The following is a 1,007-nucleotide window of genomic DNA, read 5'->3' on the forward strand; positions in this document are numbered from 1 at the left end:
TGTCACGAGTTTCTCCTCATTAGAGGTATTTCGTAGCTGCTGCAGTCACTTGGCTGGATAACGAACACATCTATCCAGATTGTTTGGTTGAGTTTGTTGTGTTTAATGAGAAGTACAGTCCAACACTGATGATTCAGAGAGTGATTGTGATGATGATGATGATGCTGAGGATGAAGATCACCTACAGGAATGAAGTCTTAATTATCTTGTTTTAGTCTTTGATTCCATTGAATCTTTCTTTGCCGTTTGCGATGAGGCTGATGGGTGGGTGTTGCTCTTTTTGGGGGTGGAATCCTGAGGTTTGGATTTGGACTGCGACAGGCAAGGAGGTTTGGGCTTTCGTTGCGTTTCATTGGCTGCAGGCTGTCGGCGAATGCGTTGAGGCGAAGGGCTGTCAGTGCGAGAGGTGGTGTTGCTCCGAGGAGAGGTGCTGATGCTCCGGGTGGCATTAAGTGCTGAGGTACGAGTAATGATACGTGTAGCGGTCCGACTTCCCTGTGAGTGGGAGGGGCCTGAAGATGGAGGATGGGGTGGAAGTGTTTTAGAGGGACGGAGCTGAGGTTTAGGTGGCTGCTGATGGATATTTGTGTGCAGACTTGTAGACTTTTGAATCCTGGGATTGACAGAACTCTTGGTTCTGTTGGCGAGAGGAAAGAATGAGTCATATCAATCAGAGGTATTACAGGACAGTCTGTATGATTTTCTTTATATATTTTAGTAATGGTGCCAAGCAAAATCTGAGGTAGACCATTCAATATTCACAATTTTACAGCCAGAAAATGTTATAATGAACACCCAAATGTTCACAAAACATATACAGTGGGTACGGAAAGTATTCAGACCCCCTTAAATGTTTCACTCTTTGTTATATTGCAGCCATTTGCTAAAATAATTTAAGTTAATTTTTTTTCCTCATTAATGTACACACAACACCCCATATTGACAGAAAAACACAGAATCGTTGACATTTTTGCAGATTTATTAAAAAAGAAAAACTGAAATATCAC

The 1,007-nt window shown here is 42.3% G+C and overlaps 1 protein-coding gene across 2 annotated transcripts in view; it reads right to left on the reverse strand.

Annotated features, from left to right (window-relative positions):
• Positions 1-6: 6 nt before the first annotated feature.
• The window catches only part of LOC107689778 (tau-tubulin kinase 1-like), a 24,540-nt gene continuing 23,539 nt past the window's right edge, over positions 7-1,007 (reverse strand). For both annotated transcript variants that reach the window (XM_016487922.1, XM_016487923.1), the window contains one exon: positions 7-637. In XM_016487922.1, coding sequence (XP_016343408.1) covers positions 202-637 — 436 coding nt within the window. In that variant the 3' untranslated portion in view covers positions 7-201. The remainder of the gene's footprint in view (positions 638-1,007) is intronic.

The sequence above is a fragment of the Sinocyclocheilus anshuiensis genome, unplaced genomic scaffold, assembly GCF_001515605.1.
Source record: "Sinocyclocheilus anshuiensis isolate Anshui unplaced genomic scaffold, SAMN03320099.WGS_v1.1 scaffold918, whole genome shotgun sequence".
NCBI classification, from domain to species: Eukaryota; Metazoa; Chordata; class Actinopteri; order Cypriniformes; family Cyprinidae; genus Sinocyclocheilus; species Sinocyclocheilus anshuiensis.